Source organism: Astatotilapia calliptera, chromosome 7 (genome assembly GCF_964374335.1).
Source record: "Astatotilapia calliptera chromosome 7, fAstCal68.1, whole genome shotgun sequence".
In the NCBI taxonomy this organism is placed as follows: domain Eukaryota; kingdom Metazoa; phylum Chordata; class Actinopteri; order Cichliformes; family Cichlidae; genus Astatotilapia; species Astatotilapia calliptera.
This window is the reverse complement of record NC_137428.1, coordinates 64,410,656-64,431,093: the sequence shown is the minus strand read 5'-3', so window position 1 is coordinate 64,431,093 and position 20,438 is coordinate 64,410,656. Positions and strand designations below refer to the sequence as shown.

Here is a 20,438-nt window from a genome sequence, read left to right as displayed (position 1 = left end):
TAAATAATTAATTGCTAACCTATTTAGTTTAACAGCATCACTGGCAAAACTTACAGCAGTTTCAGATGTCTCAAAAAGATCAAAAATGGCAAAAAAGGGCCACATGCATAAAATTGTATGATGGGACTGATACTGTATGGCAATAATTTCCAGGTAAAAAGCTAGCATGCTCACTATGATCTGTGAGCATGCTAGCTTTATGTTTAATTAAAGCAGGCTCTTTTATTACAGTATCTCGTCTGTTAGTCTTCATTGTCCTTATATCAAGTGGCAGACTTGAACAAGTGGGTCAGAGGTTTGCTTTATGCTTCATTGTGTGTTTTTGAACTGAATGTTTCACTGTGACTTAACATGAGATAGTGTTTAACTTGCTGCTATTAAAGTTGCAATATTTTTCCCTCTTTCTTACTACAGGCCAGGACAACAGTGAAGAAACTGGCAGTGGCTCCAAAGTGGAAGAACTACGGCTTGAGAATATTTGGCTACCTTCACCCTTACAGAGACGGTAACTAGCTTTTTCTATTAGTAAGTCACCAATCTGAGGAAGCATTTGCACATTTGAAAGAGTAGACATTTTCCACAGCCCTCTTAATCCAAGCACTTCGGAGCCACTAATGTAGTGGATATTCACATTTTTATTAGGGCTGAATGCCAGAAGTCTCACAGCTAAATCTCATTGCAGTTCCCTCATGGCCTTACCCTCAAGCCCAGTTGCTATGGGAACTGAAAGCTCTAATGCCCAAGTGCCCTTACACAAATTGCAGAATATGAAGTTATTAATTAGATTACCATTCATTTCAGCCCCTCATGTAGCTTTCACTTGGGGTATCACTCTCCGTTGCTGATGGCTTAAAGGTCATATTATCTTCTCGGTGACAGCCTGCACGTCGTTTCTCAATTATGTTTTGCAACCAAATTTAAAATATGAATAATGTGGCAATTTAACATGTAGTTTGAGAATTCCTAAATATTGCAATAGTGTAGTAACAAACTAGTTTTATTATAGTGAACACTACCACCTGCAAAATATTAGAATGTCTCACCGTACTGACCTGGGTTTGCAGCAACCCCAAAATGGGAAGCTCTATTCAGAAACAGCTGATCACACAGTTAAGTCAACTCTGAGGTTAGTGCATATGTGGTGAATAAAAAAGGGCAGTATCAGTCGAGCACCAATATCACAATTCGCCGTGACAATAACGAAATAACTAAATAAAGAGCAAAGCCTGGGTTTTCAATCCACTGGAGATCGAAAAGTTAACGGGTGCCGTTCTACAATTATCTTCAAGAATCCAGCAGCGGCAGTAGCGAAAGAGTCTGTGCTCAAGAGGAGAAAAGAGTCGATACATTAGCACTATTACAAATTCAAATTCAAATTTTATTTGTCACGTACACAGTCATACACAGTACGATATGTAGTGAAATGCTTAGACAACTGCTCGTGACCTAAAGAAAACAAAAAAGGGAAAAGGCTATGAATAAGGTAGGAAATAAATATGAAAAATTAAAAAGGGTAAATTTAACTAGGAAGGAATCAAATATAAATGAAGGTTAAAAATGAAATAACTGTACAACACAAATTAGAATGAAGGGTAAATTTAACTGGGAAAGAATAAGATAAAATATATAAATTAAAGTTGAATTAAAGTTACATTTCATTCTGTGTTCACGAGTGTTCATCATTCATCATTTTACACGGCAGACTTGATTTCCCAAATGTGAAAAAGAAAGCGTGCTCTTTGTTTTTAATTCTGTCGTTTTATGAAATGAATAATGAAACAAAGAGTCTGCTTGACAGTTTCTAAAAGTATTTGAATACAACCTCGGATAAGCAGTAACACACGGCATATTATACTGTGTCAAAGGCTAGGCAGAGTGTAACTGAACAGCTTCCAGAACCACCTTTAACAGCAACAACATGAAGTAATTATTTATCAGACGCTCACATTGGTGTGGAGGAATTTAGGCCCACTCTTATTTACAGTGTTTATTTGGGTTTCCAGGCACTGATTTATGCACAGCTCTCTTAAGATCCTGCCACAGCATTTGAGTCAGGTTGAGGTCTGAACTTTGACTGAGTCAGTGCAACACCTTGATCCTTCTCTTTTTTCTGCCATTCAGTTTTAGATTTGCTGCTGTGCCAATGTCCCAATGTCAGCCAAACTTTAGCTGTACCCTCGCCATTCCTCTGCTCCCCACTTAGTATGCTATGTTCATGCTGATATGCTGTACGCTTTGGTTGTCACCAAATGTAGTGCTGCGCATTATGGCCAAACAATTTCACTCTGGTCTTGTCTGTCCAAGGACTTCAGAAGCCTTGTGGTTTGTTCAGGTGCAATTTTGCAATTTCTATGACCATTATATGATTTGACCTTGGGGTGAATTTTCTGAGGTGTCCACTCTTGGGAAGATTGGCAGCTGGCTTGAACGCTGTCCACATGTGAATAATGTTTTTCACTTCAGAATGATGGACTTTAAATTGTTTGGAAATGGCCTTATAACCCTTCCCAGATTGATGGGTACTAACAATTGCTTCTCTAAAATCATTGCCGAAGTGGCATTGAGTCTTTGGAGTGTGTTAACACACACAATAGCGCTCCAGACCAGAAAAACACAAACAAAAAGACACCAAACCAAAACTTCTGCTTTTATAAGGATGGCCACACTTGATCAGTTAATCAAGGGCTTTTGATTAGCAGCACGTGGCAGCTATCCCGCTCTTAATCACTGTGGAAATAGTAAGATTATACCTTGTTTTTTCTAATAGCAATGCTGCATTTTAGCTTATTTTAGTTCGATAAATAATAGTCAGTGCAGCAACATTATTAGAAATCTGTATTCACTGGGGTGCGTTGAGCAGTCGACCACGTGCCATATGGCTGAGAGCGGCCAGCCCGGGTTTGAGTCTGACCCGCGGCCCTTTGTCTTCCCCTTCTCTTTCTGCCCCTGCTTTCACTGTGTCTATCAAATAAAGGTGGAAAAGAACAAAAAAAAAAAAAGAAATCTGTATTCACAGGTATGTCCACCTGTGTTACGCTTTTTTATATACAATAGTATATATGAATTTGCATGCCAATCCACAAGAAGAAATGAAAGATAATCTGACGGTGTGGATACCGATTTTATTCTGCTCTTAGGATGACTCCACATTTGAAAACTAAGATCACTGTCTCTCAGATCACTGATTACCCATGAACGTGTAAACATTTATGAGGAAAGATGACAAATAAATACAATTTGTTACTATCCTGAGATTACTTATAAACTGAATGACAATGTTTGTGAGCTCCACTTACTGCACCCCATGTTCTCACTGTTTTGCGTCTGTGCTCAAGTGTTTATTTCCATTCATATAGTTGTTACATACAGATTAGAAATTCATGTGAGGAAAATCTTCATATCACCGTAACCATGCATGTCATTCATGACTACTGCTCCCGGCAGGGCACCACAATTTTGGTGCGTTTTCTTTTTCACATTTCTTATGAAATTCTGCTCTTCGTGATTATACTCTCTTAGATCATACATATCTACTTCCACTGACACACACTTTGATCAAATTTTCTCCCTTCCAGGTGATTTCCAGTTCTCAGTATCATCAGACGATAACTCTGAGTTCTGGCTGAGCCCTGATGAGACTCCTCTTAATGCCAGACTGCTGGTCTATGTAGGACAGGTAAGCAACAAACTGTGTTACACTGAATATTATCTGAAACACACAGAGGGTCACTCCATTTAAAATCAGCAGGGTCCCTATATTCTTTATAGTTTACGATTCAAAGGAAAGCCATTTAGTACAACCCATTTTTCAGTACTCTCCTGTTTTTAAATGGCATTGCTTAGCAACAAGCTGTTACTGTAGGAAGAGCCTGAATCTTCTGGGGCCTAAATTCAACCTCTTAATGTCATGACCTAAATAGTAAAACACTTAGTATAATATATACCTCTAGGGAAGTTCATCCATAGTACAGTTTGCGCAGGGAAGCCAAACCTTAATCATTAGACTACATAGTGACTTTATTATCTGATAGGATATTCAGGTGACGGTGACTCATATCTCTAAATGGCTTCTAATGGATTTTATTTCTCTCATATATGGCTATGCACACTATGACAGATCAGGCAAGTATAACTATGATTAACTGCAATTCTTGTGGAATCATAGTTACTGTTGAGACTTTAAAGGGTCAAAGCTATTACTCTGAAATGATGCCATCTAAAATCGTTGCTGAGATGTGACTAAGAGCATCCAGCTCTGACCACACCTCAACATAAGCCTTTAATTCTGCCAGAGTTCAGCGATACAGCAACAGCAGGGACAATGAGCGATTTGACCTTGTTCGTCTTTAGTAATCACCCGCTCCCCTCATGTCACCATCCTAACACCGAGGCTATCACTCACCTCCCCAACACACGCCTCAAAATACAGTAGACTTAAATCCTCCTGTAGAACATCCTGTGAAAAATCGTTTTCCTTTCCCATCTATCCTTGAAGTACCCTCTGCCCGCAATTGAATAAAAGTCAAGCTGTGCTGCTGCCGCTGCCTCTGCTAATAAAGTTTTCTCTGCGAAACCCTCTGAAAGATTTAAGAAGGGAAAGATGCACGAGGTTGCACAATATTTGAACTGCACCATATGAGTGCTCTCAGCAAATATTTGTTAAGAGCAAAGGTCCAGCGATGGTGCCATCTGTATTCCAACAGGATGCGAGATGTCACCAGGTTCCATGGGAGCTGAGATTAATTGGCTGCTAGAGAATATTGATGTGACATTTAGCAGTGGAGAAATATCATCTAGGTAATGGCAGAGGAGCAGCATTATGGCTAAGGATCATTCATCCTGCCACCGGCTGACAGACAGGTCTCACTGCCTTCCCAGTCTCGAGAGGCACTTTGTGTTTCACGGATAAAAATCTAAATCGTTGCTCCGTTCAAACCATCTGCATGAGCTTAGGTGGAAAAAGAGTTTATTTAGATTTTCTCTTACTGTAAGTTTGTTTTTTTTTTGAAAGAGGATTTTGAAGTAGTCAGATTTTCCCCAACTTTTAAGAGTTTGTGTTTCATATAGCACAAACACTTTACACCCTGAGGAGACATGCGCTGCTCTTCTTTGCTTGCTACAAAGCCTGCCCTTAAGACTTGTAAGAGCTCTAATACGGCGGTCCCCAACCCCCGGGCCACGGACCAGTACCGGTCCGTGAGTCATTTGGTACCGGGCCGCGAGAGTGAGACTCGGGTGTGAAATGTATGGTTTTCAGGGTTTTTAGCGTTATTTTGTTATCGTTTTTTTTTTTTTTTTTGACTCTGTTTTCCTGGGTCTTTTCACGTGTGTTATGAATAAATCTTCTTTTTTTCGGTACCGGTACTAGTTTCATTTTGTTGTATTTATCCGCGACACCTTAAAGGCCGGTCCATGAAAATATTGTCGGGCACAAACCGGTCCGTGGCGCAAAAAAGGTTGGGGACCGCTGCTCTAATACACAATTAATTTATGGGTTTTTTAAGTTATTTCAAACCAGATAATAATAAAATAACTCAATTTTAGCTTGTTTTTTATTTTCTGAAGATTAAATAAAAATTAAAGGCAGGGGTTATTCTTCAGCCACTTCTGTGTTCTGTGTGTCACATTTACGACAGTGAAAAAAGGTTATTTTTCTAATCTTCCTGTGCATGCGAAGGACATTACACTGAATTCTAAATTCACCCATTCACTCAAATAGCATACACAGTATACTACAGTTTTATTCTGTTCATACCACATTTTTCCAATCCCAAATACACACACCGTTGGACACACCAGGGCACTTTTTCTCCTTTTTTTTGTGGAGTTGTATCTTGCCCAGAGATTGGAGGAACCCCAATAACCCCAGTTAGCATTCCCTGTAAACCTCTGTCCAAATGGATTGCACACCAGTAAAAAAAAAGCCACTGACTGACAGACAAGTGTGTGAGGGATCCAGCAAGCCCAGATCTTTTTTATTTGAATAAGCTTCCTAGTATGCCCTGTTTGAGGCTAGTGCTTTCAAATGAAAACGCCAATGACTAGCAAATATATCTTTAAAAGTATAATTCGAATGTGCTCCCATGAGGCATTTAACAGTGATGTGATGAAAAATAGAGCTGAAGTGTTTCTGTGCTGTTTCCATGGTGACCCCTGTCAGTATTTTCTTGTCTTCCAAATATTACAGCAAAGAAGATAATGATTTAATCTCGAGATGTGTATTTCTGTTATTCTCAAACATGTATAAAACATTCAAAAGGTAAGCTTGAGTCCTAGTTCCTGTGTAGGTCATCCCAAATCCACACAAATGCATACGGTACCAGTGGATCTCCAAAAAATTAGAATATTCTGACTTAGTTTTTCATAATGTAACTCAACTTTTGTATTAATCACACATCTAAACATGATTGTAATAGTTCCATGATTTAAAAAAGCATTTACAATACAGAAATCTCCGGCTTCTAAAAAGTGTGTTCATTTATACACTCAGTACCTGGCTGGCGTTGCTTTACCACAAATTACTGCATCAGTACAGTGTAGCATGGAAGCGATTAGTTTGCGGTCCTGCTGAGGTGTTACTGAAGCTCAGGTTGCTTTGATGACAGCAGCTCGTTTGTATTTTTGGGTCGGCTTCTCATCTTCCTCTTGAAACAAACCAGAGATTCTCTGTGGGTTTCAGGTCAGGTGAGTCAGCTGCCCCATCAACCATCATAATAACACATTCAGCAAATCATTATGTAGGAGTTTTGGCACTGTGGGCAGAATCCTGCTGGAAAAGGAAATTGGCATTTCCACGAAGCTTGTTAGCAGATGGAAGGAAGTGCTCTAAAATCTTCTAGTAGATAGCTGCGTGCAGATGACACGGCACTCCAAATCATCACAGACTGCAGAAACTTCACACTGGACATAAAAGACCTTGGATTCTGTCTCCATTATTCCTCCAGACTCTAAGATGTTTATTTCCAAATAAAATGAAAAAAATTGCTTTCATATGTGGATCACAGGACTGTGGACTGAGCAGCAGTCCTGTTCTTTTTCTCCTTAGCCCAGATAAGAATGCTTCTGACATCTCTGGATCAGAAGTAGCTTGATATTAAGAATGAAGCAGTTTTATCCTGTTCCTGAAGATTTGTGTGATGGTGGCTCTTATTGCACCGTCACCAGCCTCAGTCCAATCCTTCTGAATTTTCCCAGGTTGCTCAAATAGACTTCTCTTCAAGGTTCAAGGTTCAAGGTTCTTTATTTGTCACATGCATAGTTATACAAGTATAACATACAGTGAAATGTAGCCTGACACGCTCCTCGACATGTGCAAAAATGGGGGGGGGGGGGGTGTAGAGGAAGAACATTTTATATATATATATATATATATATATATATATATACATACATACATACATACATACATACATGCATATAGTATATACACTGGGTGAATGTGCAGAACTAGCAGCAAGCAGGTGAATTCTGTACATTAATATGAATAGACATCTGACATCTTAACAATCATGTCAAGGCAGTGGTCATCCCCGTTGCTTGTGCACCTTTTCCAGAAACACTTTCCCCTACCTGTCATCTTAGCATTAACATGCTTTCATACAGCACTTTGTGAACAGCTGGCCTTTTCCCCAGTAGACCTTGGCAATGTTTGTTATCTGGACTGTCAAGTCTCTCAGTTTTGGCCTTGATCATATTTACCTGTTCTGAACTAGACCAACACATACACAGTATTTGTATTGTTTGAGTGGTAATTTACTCAAATTCAAAATAAAATATTCTAATCATTTAAAATACTGCACACTAAATACTATCAGCCAACAATCATCCAACTGAAAACATAAAAACAGAAATATTTCACTTTATGACTTTATCAATATAGAATATTAAAAAAAAGAACCTTTAAAATATTCGTATTTTTAGGTGCTCTACTTAAAAACGAAATATATACGAACCCAAGTGAGAGAACAAAATCGACCTTGCGTCATGCTTGGTTCTGCTGCTCGGTCCCTTACATGTACCAGCTCCCTCTTCTCAATTTGTTGAAGTGCGATTGGTTGGGTACACTATTCTTATTAGAACACTTTCCATGTTCCTGCTGGGACATTATCTGTACGCATACGAATGAACTTAATGTGAATGAGGATTATCCATTGTCCCGCCTTGCCGTTAATCATATTTTTGCCTACAGCTAATCTGTAATGAGATTTTCCTTCAATCAGAATGTCCAGACAGCTCCCGCAGAGCTTCCCACAGAACCAGCCCAGTCTTGTCTGATATTAAAAGGCCCTTATGAGCAGGAAACGGCACATGTGTGCAAGGCTGTGTGTGCGCTAATGCCTTAGTGTAGTTCATGTCTGGTTGCACAGACACTTGGCGCAAATGGCAAATCAGCCACAATGTTTAAAACACCTATGTTATATTGTGTAGATCCCCCTTCCACAATGGGGCGCGATGTTGGCCCACCATAGATCTGGCTGCTTGCTGTTTATCTGCAGGATGTTCAATCGGATTGAGATTTGAGGAGTTTGGAGGCTGAGTAAATGTCTTAGAATTTTTGTGTTGTTTCTCGAGCCATTCCTGAGCAGTTTTTTTCCCAGCTTTTGAGATGAAAGGTGGATGCTATGACGTCTAATCTGTCTGGTTCAAAAAGCAGATACAAAAATACACAGGCGTACGAGAAACTGGGTCAGGGAACTGCGATCAATATGGGACTCAACAGCACCAGTAGCTTCTCATTCCCTGACAGACAAGACATTGTCACTGTTGTAGGAGCATGCACCAATTCACAACTTTGCCCCACTCTACAAAAAACCAAGAAACTCAATTTGTAGAACAGCTGATAAGCAGATAAGATTTAAAAGTTTTTTCTTTTTTCTACCACCTGGCCGTATCGATTGTAAGGAGGGATGGAATTAAGTCAGCTTCTTTGACTTAAAATCACATAAAATCTCACCTAATCATATAAACGTTTAAAATAAAAGATGTTTGACGTGTACTTAGCTGGGGCTGTTTCTGCACTGTCAGTGGCACAGCTTACTGGAACACCTAAATTGGAACAATGCCATCATTAATTTTACTAACATTTGTGGTTTTCCTGCCACAGTGAATAAAGATGTCTGCAACAACAGTGGTTAATGAGTTTCAAATGCCCATCGTTTTACCAGGTAAAAGCACCTGATCAAAGACACTGAATAGGATTTTGGATTAAAAGCGACAACGCGCATATGATACATTTTATTCTTTAGCCTTGTAGAAAAAGCATTTTGACAGGGAAGAAAATAGATACAGCCAGGTTTCAAATTTTAACATTGCTTGAGACGGGCAATCTATCACAGTACACAGCACGTCTGTGTCTGCTATTATTCGTGTTATAGTTAGATACATGTGTGCATACAAGCCCATCCGAATGACTGTAACACCAACGTAACTCGGCAGTTCGAAAATGACTGAAAAAAATGAATTCAGGCATGAAAGTAGGTTTGATGGTCCACATCCATTTAAAGTATCTGAAGGTTGATTTTATGGTAGATTGCAATGTGTGAAAACTGGTAAATTCAAATTCAAATTTTAAAGCAACCAACTTCATGCTTAATGATACCAAAATATGTAAACAAAAACTTTCATGGTCTTTGGCTCCAAGTGCACCTGTTTCTTTTTATTGCAAATGGTGCAATTAAGAAATTCTGCAGCTCTAACCATTAAAAAAAACAAAATCTATACTTTAATGTTGTTGTTTTTTTTTTATAGCCCTACAATGGATCGGTGACCCTCTCGTCGGCTGGAATAGGGTCCAGCACAACTATGACAGCACAGATGGGCTGTACTGAATCTAAGTTTACCTGATTTTCCCTTCAATATCATCTTCTTCCGTGTCTATGAATTGCTTTAAGGGCTACTGCTCCATTTAAATTTTTCCCAAGAAATCCTGTGACCACTTGCCTATGCTCTGTAATTTCATTATGAACCTCACACTTGAGCAGAGAACAACTTCTCTGTCAAACTGACCTGTTGAGGGCTTTCATTCATCATGACAGCTGAAACTGCTATCTCTCAGCTGCTGGGTTTACAGTTTGCATGAAGGGTATGCAATAACTAAACTCAAAGATGGTATATCAGGTTAGAAGCGTGACCACAAGTATGCTCGTCCTTTTTCACCCCCCTGGATCAGATGAGGGTTATGAGGGAGAACAGCCTCTGCATCGTCACTAAACTGCTGGCCAAATGTGTTTCTGTGGTGTTCTCATGTTCTCTAAAATTAACTATAATGGTCACTACCTTGAAACTCTGGAGCAGATCCAGGGGGCATCTCAAAAGCAAAACACAGAAGTGGTCAAATGCAGTTTTCACAGCAGCCAAGAACAGCAGCATTGCTGGAAGTTCTCCCGAGGTGAGCAGGGAGACGAGCTGGAAAAGAAGATTGATCCAATTTAAATAGGGTAGGTTTTTCTTATTACAGGTAGAATTGTAAATGTTTTTGTTTTTATTTCATCTTGATTCAACCAGCTGGCAAAACGTGAGGCTTGAACTTCTTCACCATCAGTGTGGTTCAGTATTGAAGCATTTTCAAAAGTCTTCTACATTTTCTGCTATGTAATAGCTTTTTTCATTCACACTATGAATTAATGACTTTAATGATGACGGCCACTGAACTGAGAGTCCTAAATGGAATGTGGCTATAATTAATATTAGTTAGAACTATGCTTTCCTGTTGTGACGCTTCGCAGCATGCCAAAATGTCTGTAGTGTGTGCAAACAGACTGATTAGTGATAGGCAAGAAATTGCTCAAGCTGAGTGTGAGAGAGGAATGATGCCTGAGCAGTAACAGGATAAAGCTAAATCCCCTGTTAATAACCATAGGTGCTTTATTGTATCATTCCAAGGTTGTATCTCTGCTTTGTCATACATTCAAAGAAAATGCAGCTGTATCCAAAAACATAAATAAATGTCTGTTAAATTTAAATATTTTTATAGCCAATACATGTAAAATGTCAGGATTGCTGCACTGGCACAATTTTCATTTTAAAGTTTGCCCCTTATTTTCTTTTGTTGCCAGTGTACTTAAATTGAATAAAAGCCGACATAAACAGTACGCACAGACCAATCCCGGTATGTCCTTGTGTCCACCTCTTCAGCAGTGCTGGTAAAAGGTTAAAGTGTGCTGAGGAGCTTTTAGTCATTAAAATTTTGCAGTTTGGATTCAATTGAAAAAACACATTGAAGGCAAGACAGAATAAGAGCAAGAAAGCAGCACTCCCATTATATCACAGGTCAGCTGTTTTTCTATTACTTTTCTCGTCTTATTTGGGCAGCGGGGGAAAGGAGTGTATGGGAGAAAAGGAGCTGATAGAAAGAGGAGTAATGTCTCCATAGCTCCACTGCACACTCATATTTCTTTTATCTCTCGACCCTGTTTTGTGTTTCGCTTTTCAGTGTTTCAGGGCCAGTGGCCATCTGAAATTAGATTTCTTAAGGTACCCACATATGTGGGTGAGGTTCACACACAGATGCGCAGTGTGGGTGTTCGTGTCCGCTTTACAGATGCAAAAAAAAAAAAAGAGTGTACATGAGCGTCCATCTCTCTGGCTTCTTCGATCAATTTAAGTTGAAGAAATTGGATTGCCAAGTTTGCCGGTTTACTTTTTTTTTATAGGGGACTTCAGAAGTAGAAGTACAATATGACAAAATGCAAGTGAGAAGTTGTGTTTTAAGGTGTAATATGAGTAGTGTGTGTGCCTGTGTGTGAGTAACCCCTCATCAATCTGTGGCTGCTTGCTTTCTGATTTACCTCTTCCCTACTCTGGTGAGGAGATGCTGCCTTCACTAAGCAATGACTCATCCTTCAGTGAGAAAAAAATTCTGTGTGTGTGTGTTATGCATGTCTGCATGTGCACCTTAAAGAACATCTGCTCCTTTCATTGGAGAGCTTTTGTCCTTGTAACCACAATGCACACCGTTGATTGATGTCTTTGTTACCCTAAAAAAGAGACACAAAAAGACAATTAAGTTAAAAATAAAAAAGGCTTTAATTTTGAATTATGTTCACCCTGACTTTTTGTTTGTATGAATCCTATATTTTGTTGAGCTGCTCAGAAAATAATCTAAATCATCAACTATTTTTGCAGAGCATAAATAGGTAAGTCGTCTCGTGCCACATAAAGGTTTAGAGCTCAAAGGACGGCGTAAATATAATCCCAGTTATATAAAACCAAGTTTCACTCCAAAAATTCTATTTACTTTGGAAATAAATCGAATGTCTGTAGAGATCTAATTTAATGATTTCCTGTATGCGCCCTCAGAAGGTTTCCTGCATGTAGAGTCAGCACTAGATGACACAACTTGGTGAGATTGATATTTTTCCTGTGCTGTCTCTGCTGTGTGATAGCTTTCTATTTTACCTTTTATGTTCAGAAAAAAAAAAAACCCTGAAAGAAGGGAGAGTATAACATAAACCGTGCAAGTACAATACAGTAATAGGGGCATTTTCAATAGTGTCTTCTCATAGGTTGACTATTTCAATTTAGTGCTGCATTTTTCACCAATTTCCTCTGCTTTGAAAGATTTTACACTTCTACAGAAATGCCTTGTGTAGTCATATGAAACTTGTGAGTTATTTTAACTGTCATGGAGGTCGGTTACTAACTGTCGAAAGTAATAGAAGCATGTGTGGAATTGTTGTGACTGATAAAACTGTAAATAATAGGTGTAACAGATCAAACGGTTAGCCGGAACATCTGGTATCCAGCAGCACAATTTTACAGTTAACGGACATTCACTCTGTAGGTTGTCATATCCACATGGCAGATTTTAGCTTATCAGCATAAGAAGTGAGTCTTTCTTTTTTAAATAACATAAAAAAACAGCTGACACACAACATTCAAGTATGCACAAAAAATATGAGGACAAAGTTTATTACAGTTGTTTCCGGTAAATGCTCACGTAGGTGTTTGCAAATGTATCTTCATCTTTAATGCAAAGCTACTGGAGTACTTTGCTTAGTGCTCGGTTAGCTAGCTTCCCTGATGTTCACTTTCAGTGACCTAACTCCTACCAGAGGAATATTTGAAGGGAATGTTGGTGTGAATATGCACTGTGGCAGCAAGATGCTGTGGGCTCCAGAGTTGAAAGCACAGTAGCACACATTGTGTCCTCCTCCTCTCTACTCAGTAGCCTCACAAAGACTCTCAGAGGCGTCAGCATTGCCAGGGGCCTGATTGGCTTTGGACAGGCTGCATGATTTTAAGGTTTATTATCATAGGGACTCTCCTTTCATGCCAGCAAACACATTCAGATATGCCACTGTACAATTGGCATTTTGATTTGTTTGTGTATGCATGTGCATCACTATATGTTTTTCTCTGGGAACATGTATTGTGTAACACAGATTGAGGATCAACAGCTATTTACTGTCTCTTTTGATTTGTTAGCACCACTCGCAGCAATGTCTTTTGACCAGTCTTAAACTCAGTTGTGTGGCCAACACAAACAATTAAAGACATGCCCACTGTGATCTTAGTTTCATTCTTTCATTATGGATCAGCAACAGCAGGGGCCCTAATTACTTGTGTTGGCTTGCTGAGAGAATGAATGGGCACCGACTCAACCACAGGGCCAAAACAGGAACCCCAGGGGTTTAGATGAGCTGGCTTCTCAGAGTCAGCATTGGCAGGGAATCTGACTTCCTCTATTTCTGTCTGTTTATTGTCATTAGTTCTCATTTGTTAGCTCACTTTGCCTTTCCAAACTTTCCTTCTGATTGACTCTTCCTGTTGTTTTGGGATGTATTAGCTTGTTTTCCCATTTTCTTTTCATTTATGTTGCTAACCAGGGAGGCAGTCAGGATCTTTTGGTGTCCTTTGCGATCCACCAATCTAATTTCTGACTTAAAAATAAGTTTAGGACATCCACCTGCTAACTGAGACACCAGTCTCTGTCAGTACCCAATGAAGATAAAGTTGGTATTTTATTTAGCACACAGCTGATTTCTAAAAAGATTTGCAAACCAAACTGAATTTTTCATACTGCTCTGAGGCTTGTGGAGCCCCTTTCTCTTCTCCAGCTTGTCGTAGACTTCTCTCTGACCTGTGTCTTGTCTCTTCTGTATTGCAGCTGGGGACAGAGTGGACCGCTCCAGGCGAGTTTAACAAGTTCAGGTCCCAGTCTTCGAAGTCTGTGCAGTAAGTACCTCTGACAACCACACACGTATCAGGATGGCAAAATGATTTCACTTTCTCAGCAGTAGAGAGACCAAAAGGGCACAAGAATCTGATGGAGGATCTCCCAGGAAAGGTTTTGCCGGATGTTTTGTTAGTTTCACCTTGTAAACCTGTCAGTGTGTGTGTATTTGTGCCATCATAGCAAAATGCAGTCTGTATACACTGTAGGGGGAAGTACCTAAACACAATTCGGAATACTTGAAAGCTGTTAGCAAGACCATATATGTACTAAGAGTCAGGATGTGAATATCTAGTCTTCCATGGTTGTTTCTGTTAAATAGTCTCTTTACCTGTTAAGCAGCAGTCTGCAGCAATTGCTGTATTTGCACATTAATATTACTCTACAACCTAATTTATAGCAATAAAGGTAATCTCTAGGTAGATGCAGATATTATCAAGGAACATGATTTTTGGTACTGGTTTCTGTTTGCAGTCTGACTAGTACAGAACAGTTGTGTTTGTGTAGGTCAGGCGTGGGGGAACTCCAGGCCTCAAGAGCCGGTGTCCTGCTGGTTTTAGCTGTGTCCTTGAACCAACACAGCTCATTTGTATGGATAAATTACATCATCAACATGTCTTGAAGTTCTCCAGAGGCCTGGTAATGAACTAATAATTTGACTCAGGTGTGTTGACCCAGGGTGAGATCTAAAACCTGCAGGACACCGGCCCTTGAGGCCTGGACTTCCCCACCCCTAGTATAGGTTTTGCTTCCTATGGAGAGCAAAGGAAGAAACACATTTACCAAAATGCAAACTTGAAACCATCAGCCAATATCTGACAAGATTACATTTATAAACAATAACTGGCACATAGAACAGAAAGCCTTGGTCCTGCAACCCTACACTACAACTTCTCACATATAAGAAGAAAGTGTTCCCTGGAGACTGAAGAGCAGATCTTCTATGCATGTTTTGTATGCATGCTAGTACCTATATCTATAGATGAATTACCATACTGTATAAGAAGTGCTCTCAGGTGTCGACAGTCTTAATCCTGAAAGTACTCTCTTTCTCAGTAAATGTAAGATGGAGAGGCATTAAACTATCCAGTCCTCGACACATCTTTCTCCCTAATGTTTACATGATGACTCACTGAGTTCTTGGGCCACACCCATCTTCAAACTCTCCTTTAATATTGATCTTTAAGTTTTCAGACTCCATCTTGCATGGTTGTGAGACTCAGGTTGACAAGCAAATAGACAGGTGACAAAGTACTCAAAGCTGCTTCTTTTGTCGTCGTTCTTACTACACTACCTGTCTCCAGAACCCAATTTTTATGACAACAGAGACATACAGACAGCCACAGATTCACAAAGTGAACATAATATCTGCCGCATTGTGATTGTAAGCACTTATCCGCATCCACTTTGCTTCTGAACTCATTGTTAAGTTTATATGATTGTGCAGGAGAACAGATTCTAAAAGCTCTTGTTCCTTTGGGTTGCCTCATTTGCCCGACTGAATGAAGCACAAGTGTTGGCCTAAATTATTCAAATCACTGGTGTTTGGGGTGAAGTTAAGGGATACTTGGATCTTTTAAATGTAACAAATTAGGTTATGAACAATTATAACAATACAGTGTAGAAAGAAAGCTCACATTCTGTGTGGGTTGTCTTAGTTCTTACCAGGGCATAAAATTAGAGATGAACAACAATACATGATGTATTACACTGTGTAATTATTTGTTTAACAAAAATAAGCCAAAATGCAGAAGCGGTGAGTGCAATAAATAAATACTCTCCATGATTGAATAGCTTTCATAGCTGCTTTGAGCAGCAATAACTTGAAGCAACTTAAAGTAATCTTTTTTCTTTTAATCCATCTCTTATGTCATTCTGGAGGAATTTTGGCCCACTCTTCTTTACAACATTGCTTCGGTTTATTCAAGTGTGTGACAATTCATTTATGCACAGCTCTCCTAAGGTCCCAACACAGCCTTTCAGTTGGGTTGAAGTCTGGCCTTTGTCTGGGCCACTGCAAGACTTTAATTCTTTTATTTTACAGCCGTTCTGTTGTAGATTTGCTGCTGTGCTTGGGATCATTGTCCTCTTGCATGACCCAGTTTGCCCAAGGCTTTAGCTGTCAGATAGACAACCTCACATTTGACTATAGAATACTGTGGACAGTGGAGAAGGAGTTCATTGTCGACTCAATGACTGCAAGGTGTCCAGTTCCTGTGGCTGCAAAGAAACCAAAAATCAAAATAATGATCCCTCCACCACAGTCCTGACAGTTATAATGGTAAATGGCCTGTATTTATATAGCGCTTTACTAGTCCCTAAGGACCCCAAAGCGCTTTACATATCCAGTCATCCACCCATTCACACACACATTCACACACTGGTGATGGCAAGCTACATTGTAGCCACAGCCACCCTGGGGCGCACTGACAGAGGCGAGGCTGCCGGACACTGGCGCCACCGGGCCCTCTGACCACCACCAGTAGGCAACGGGTGAAGTGTCTTGCCCAAGGACACAACGACCGAGACTGTCCAAGCCGGGGCTCGAACCGGCAACCTTCCGATTACAAGGCGAACTCCCAACTCTTGAGCCACGATTGGTATAAAGTGTTTGTGCTGTCGTGCTGTGTTTGGTTTTCACCAAAACTGGTACTGTGCATTATGGAGATGCTGCATCTCCACTTTGCTCTCATCTGTCCAAACGACGCTATAAAAACTATTTGTTCAGATAAAACTTGTCAAATCTAAACCATGCTGCCATGCTCTTTTTAGAGAGAAGAAGCTTTCTCCTAGAAAGCCAAACAAATTATACATTTTCAGTCTTCTTTTAATTGTACTCTCATGAACTTTAACGTTTAACATGCTAACTGAGGCCTTCAGACTCTAACATTTCTCTGAACATTGCTCGGTCTGACCTTGGGATGAATTTGCAGGAACGTCCACACCTGGATTTGAAATTGTTTGGAAATTACCATATAACCCTTCGCCAACTAATTGGCAGAAACAATTGCTTCTTCAAGAGCATTGCTGTTGTCTGTACTCTTTGGTATTGTTTTAACACACACCTGAATGCTCCAGACCAGCAAAAACAAAGAAAGTGACAGAACATACAGTGTGATAACATCAGAAGTGTTGGTTGGATGTGTAAATGGACCTCTGAGGTGACGCTCTAAGTCAGTGTAGGTGTTCAGGTAACACTGACAAATGTCTCACTGGATCTAGTGGAAGTTTGAAATCATAGATGCATACAATGCATAAAAAAAATACATGCATACATACCATAGAAACATGCATAAAAAAATCAGAGGCCCAGATTATTCCCGTCCCAAAGGCCATTTGTGTAACACTATACAGCTGTTTTTGAAATTCAGTTTTAAAATAAAATATACTGAACATGATACTTCCAAACGCAGCTCTATATTATGATTGAAAATAATAATGGTACTATGAAAATCAGTCATGCCTGCTTGCCATTTTATATCCCCAGTGTGATGGTTCCATTATCAAAAGAAACCACATCCCAAGCTATGAAAATCCAATGAGATGGCACACATTCAGGGAATATGTTTCACAATGAACTTTACGTTCTTTATATTGATTACAGTATTGATTTTACATTACAGTTTATTCAGGCTGACTCTCTCCATCACACCAGCGTCTAATCATATATTGAATTCTCATCGTTACTGGTGCTGAATTTTTTTTCTTGTTTTTTGTAAAGCTATACCCACGCACACAGTTTAGTCTCTTGTGTGTTTGTACAGTCTGTTCTTATTCCAGGTCTTCATGACAAAAAAGTGGTAGTGTGGTTCTTGGCTGGAAGTTACACATACGTAACACCTCAGTGTGTGTGCTTTTAAATTGTGTTTGCTTTGGAGGTTTTGGTAGGTTATCGTCACGGTTTGTGCCTACGTGCTTTTGTTTTTTGGCAGGTTTGTTATGTGTAGGTTGTTTTTGTGACGGGATAAAACCAAATCATAATGCTGAAGTCCTTTTTATTCATGAATGTTGTATGTGCAAGTGTTACTTTATCTCTGTGCGTAGGATTAACTGGGTCTGGTTAGCACGGAAAGCTCACCAGCCTACGAGGGAGAGCAAAGAGGTGACAAAAATGAAATGGAAGAAGAGACAGAAGGATGCGGTTGAAAGTTTTTCTATTTTCTTTTCCTGTCTGACAAGTATATTGCAGTCTCCCACAATAACAAGACAACAACAAAGCAACCAAGCGTGAAGGCAGATTATGACAGGAACATTAAAAAGGTTGTGCAGCAGAGGAATTTGAGTGTGACACTTCAAGTTTTGTGACCTGTTACTGTGTTTCTGCGTGTGAATGTATTTTGCATCTGCTTAAAAGTATTTTGGGTGTGTTGTCGTTATTTTTTTTAACTTATGCCAGTCAAGGGGAAGTGTTCAAGAGAACAAGGCTGGACTGCGCATTGTCTATCCCAATGAAATCTGATATAACGATGATTAACACACAGCAGTTGTTGCCTTCATCTACCTCTCCGAAAGCGTTTAATGTTTCCTGGCCTTGATGTGTAAAGTGATTTATGATTTCTCTGTCATGTCATTATTTATTTATTTATTTTGTTCGTCCCAGACATGAAGCAAGTTGAAAATTGTGCGCTTTTAAGCTTGATAACTGAAGTCAAATCTATTTTGATTTTATAGCTGCTCACTTTCACTTGCTTTAGAGGAGCCATGTCAAAGAGGACATGAAAGTCAGTTTCAATATAATTATACAAAATCGGTTTTGCTATTTCATGTGTGGGTGTACATCAGAGAACATGTTCATACTTTTGCATGCAAAAAAATACAGGCCTGTCTGCATTAATGTGAATGTGCTTGTTAAATACTGCACCATTTGAAAGTCTGCTCTGCAGCTAATGGCTTTATTGTGGGACCTCAAAGCAAAACAAAATTAATTTGTCATTTTCCGCATGTTCCCTGTGCTGCCCCGTGCAACTTGCATCCCTCACACACCATTGCACTCGATCTGTTTGTGGCAGGATATCCTCCCAAACGTGGCAAATCTGTGCAGAAGGATTAATTGCCATGCCTTCATAAGAAGGTATTCTTCAAATTAGATGGGATGGAATTGAAATGAGCAAATTAGCAGTGCAGAAGCGAATAACATATCGCTTTCCGTCTATTTTTTATTTAAAAAAAGAGACGACGTGAGCAGCTGTTATTATCGCTCATTAGATTTTATAACCTGGTAATTTCAAAGATCTGTAAACCTGATAAAATCAAGGAATAATCGAACAAAACTAAATGATTTCAGTGTTCCCGGGTTTTTATTACACTCAATTTCGTAGATGGGCACTGCGAAAATTATAAGTCATTACACATGAGGCCCTTGTCAGCCTGATCTTCTTGTACAATTTGTTATTGGAGAATAAGTTCAGGGCCATTTGAGCCTATTTACAGACTTCATTCTGCCATAGCTAAGTTCTGCACAAAGCCTTAATCAAAACTGCAATTTAAAACAGCTCTCACACTGCTGCTGTTCTTGGTTTTATTCATAGTGGGCTCAGAACTAGATGGAATGAGACAGCGCTATATTAAAATGGAGTCTAAAAGAGTCAAACAGTACAGAGCAGAACGGAGCCAAACAGAGAGCAGCCGTCAGAAATGTAATTGAACAGAGGAGAGCAGAGTGAAACACAGACACTCCTACGTTAGCAAGGTTGTTTCGTTTTTTTCACACTCTGGACTGTGGTTATTTATATGTCTTGGTTCATTGGACCTGTACAGCAGATTGTAGTAGAGTTGAGTGAACAGTGACTAATGGCTGCTGCAGGGCTGAATCATATTGTCAGAGAATGAAACATATTGTTGTTGAGAGGTTCACTTTAAACTCTTCACTTGGCTGTTGGAGGTCTCCATACAATGCAATCAGAGGCAACTGCAACTAGAAAACGTACATCCACAGAGTTAAGCATATTTAAATAGATGGACAGGCACACATAAAACAGATCAAATCAAACATGTAGTCATCTTGGATAACGTGCTTTCATCTGCCACATCTTTCCCTTCAAGGATCGCTCACGTTTGTTGCTCGTTTTTTGTGGTCCACTCTTTCTCTCTTGCTGAACCTCGTGTCATAGTGACAATAACAGTGCAACATTGAATTAAAAGCAGTAAAAGGGGAAGAAGTAGGAATGCTTTCTCTGTGTGCACGCAGTTCAAAGACCAGCTGGAATGATGTATTTCTCACATGTTGGCCTTCCTGTTGCCATGAAGTGTGGAAGTTCATCCTAGG

The 20,438-nt window shown here is 39.6% G+C and overlaps 1 protein-coding gene across 1 annotated transcript in view; it reads left to right on the top strand.

The window, feature by feature from the left end:
• The window catches only part of b4galnt4a (beta-1,4-N-acetyl-galactosaminyl transferase 4a), a 153,352-nt gene that overhangs the window by 87,570 nt on the left and 45,344 nt on the right, over window positions 1-20,438 (top strand). The window contains exons 5-7 of the mRNA XM_026176454.2: window positions 415-505; window positions 3,576-3,676; window positions 14,108-14,175. Coding sequence (XP_026032239.1) covers window positions 415-505; window positions 3,576-3,676; window positions 14,108-14,175 — 260 coding nt within the window. The remainder of the gene's footprint in view (window positions 1-414; window positions 506-3,575; window positions 3,677-14,107; window positions 14,176-20,438) is intronic.